We start from the raw sequence: 2,337 nt of genomic DNA on the forward strand, positions 1-2,337 counted from the left end.
CTAGATAAGGCAGCACGCGTCTGAATAAGCCTCCGAGAAAACTCCCGATACCGTGCCCTCGTTGATAGGGCGATCCGGCGAAAACTCGTGGAATTCCACCACCGCGAGCTCCTCCGTTCTGTAATTCGTCGTAATACGTCGAATAATAATCCATCAACAGAGAAAGAACGAACAAATTTTCTTTTCTTTTCTTTACCCTTTGCCGTTTTCTCCGTCATATACGGCGAGTATTCTTACGATATCTAATCGATACGTCTAAAGTGCAATGTCATCGTCAGAGTCCCGAATTCGAATGGTATACTTTGACCCAGCTGATCTCTTATATCTATTTCGATCGTACGGAAACACGTTTGACGCAGCGTGATGTATTGAGAGGGTGAGAAGTGTCTTATTTGAGTTGATGCGAACGCGTAATCATTTCGCGAGTCGAGCGCGACTATTCGAAGAAGGGAAGATTGTACATCGCCGGTAATATAAGGTTCGCAAATGTCGCAATAGACAAAGAGCTTGTCGGGAATACCTCGTGACAAACTACCTGGTTCGTCACCTATTAACATACGCGAGTCCCTGAGCTCGTAAAATAGCAGTGAATGCATCTCTTCATCATAAATCCATGTTGGTAAAACGTCAGGTATAACGGAACTACTTTCGATTTTAACGAGCTGATCGTTGTTATTGTACATTTTGATACCGATTTCATTATAAAACCACGTGGGCAACGGAGTTGGTACAGTGGGCTCACTATCGAGTTGAACAAGGTCTCTACGGTTGATGTGAATATCAAAGCCGAGTATGCGGTGAAGTTTGTCGGAAAAATTTACATAATGCGTCATACTACAATTTTTTTCTTCGCAGTCAAGTTTCATGAAAACTTTACCTCCCATGGAGTTGATGAAATGCCAAACGATATGCGAATCGACAGATTTAGCAGCGTGATTCACACACGCTATAATATCGCGCATACTTGAGTAAATACCCGCGGGTACCTGAGATTTCATAGCCTTACCCGTCTTATCGCGTTCGTTAATATCGATGAATCTGATTAATCCTTCATTATCCCGTATATGTAAAAAACTACACGGAAACTGAATCTCAGTGAGCGCCACTTCCCAACGTCCGTGTAATTCTATACGCTGGGGTAATTCAGTGGTGAAACACGTGGTTGTATTTTCCGGAAAGTAACGCATGCTACTATTGCTCGGAAGAATCATGTAAAATTCTTCTCCCCTCATTTTGACTCAAAGATCTTAAACTCGATGCGGGAATCCAAGAGTCGAATTTAGAGGGATAACCTTGCCAACTAACTAATATTTGTTTATTGTTACCGCGTCCTCTGCTCTTTATTACCCGATCGACGATAAATTCTTCCTCTTGTAAATCTTTATTGACCGGAGTTAATTCTTGTTCGTAAAAAATTCCGTCTATATCCTCGCCTGTTAAATCGCTTAGTTCGTATACGAGGGGTTTCCTCCATTCGAGAACGCGGTGAATTCGAAATATTTCTTCGCTCCACTTTGCCTCGTATCCTTTCTCAAACACTACTTTTGCCCTACTGACACGCACGAGTTCGCCCACGTTATATTTAGCCTTCTGCTTAGCGTCGCAATTCTTTTTCATCTTCTCTTTGTTGTCCTTCCATCGACGATTTATATTTTCACACGCGATACGAGCATTTTCCCGCGTAACGACTGCGGGTTGCATTTTAATAGATGTATGACGAGTATGGTTGTAAGCGTGAACGATATCCTGTAAAACATCGATGTAGCGTCGCGTATTTTTATGTGTAAAATATCGCCACATCCGTTCCTTGAACGTTCTATTAAATCGCTCCACTACAGCTGCTTTAACATCGGGATTACGGGCTACGCGAAAACGAATGTCTTTTTCTTTTAAAAATTTCTGTACAGGCTGGGCTATAAATTCTTTACCTTTATCCGTCTGCAGGTAAACAGGTTGACGTTTTTTGTTTCTCAAAAGTACACGTTGAAAGGCTTTTGTCACACAGGTAGCTGTTTTGTCGCGTAATGGTTCTACCCAAACGAATTTACTAAGGACATCGATAATTATCAATAAATAAGAATATCCGTCATTATAGCTCTTGAGATTACGAAGATCGATCAAATCTGCCTCCCATAAATCGTCGATATTTGTTACATTATAATGTAAACGTGGAAATTTTTGACGTACTGGTCGATGCAGCGTATACGCATCTTGCGATTTAAGCCATTCAATGACATCGGTACGCGTAAAATTTGGTTTAGCAGCTCGAGATAAATTCTCCGTCGCGGAATAGCCGGCATAGTGCGAGGGAACGTAATACAATTTTTCGAGTTCCAT

General features: G+C 41.6%; 1 protein-coding gene across 1 annotated transcript; it reads right to left on the bottom strand.

Annotated features, from left to right (window-relative positions):
- Positions 1-1,191: 1,191 nt before the first annotated feature.
- Positions 1,192-2,337, bottom strand: LOC145936512 (uncharacterized). Its single transcript, XM_083038761.1, has one exon. The coding sequence runs from the start codon at positions 2,335-2,337 to the stop codon at positions 1,192-1,194; it is 1,146 nt and encodes a 381-aa protein (XP_082894887.1).

This window comes from Prenolepis imparis, unplaced genomic scaffold, assembly GCF_030444845.1.
Source record: "Prenolepis imparis isolate NDT839.2.m4 unplaced genomic scaffold, iyPreImpa1.0 SCAF_5, whole genome shotgun sequence".
Classification (NCBI taxonomy): domain Eukaryota; kingdom Metazoa; phylum Arthropoda; class Insecta; order Hymenoptera; family Formicidae; genus Prenolepis; species Prenolepis imparis.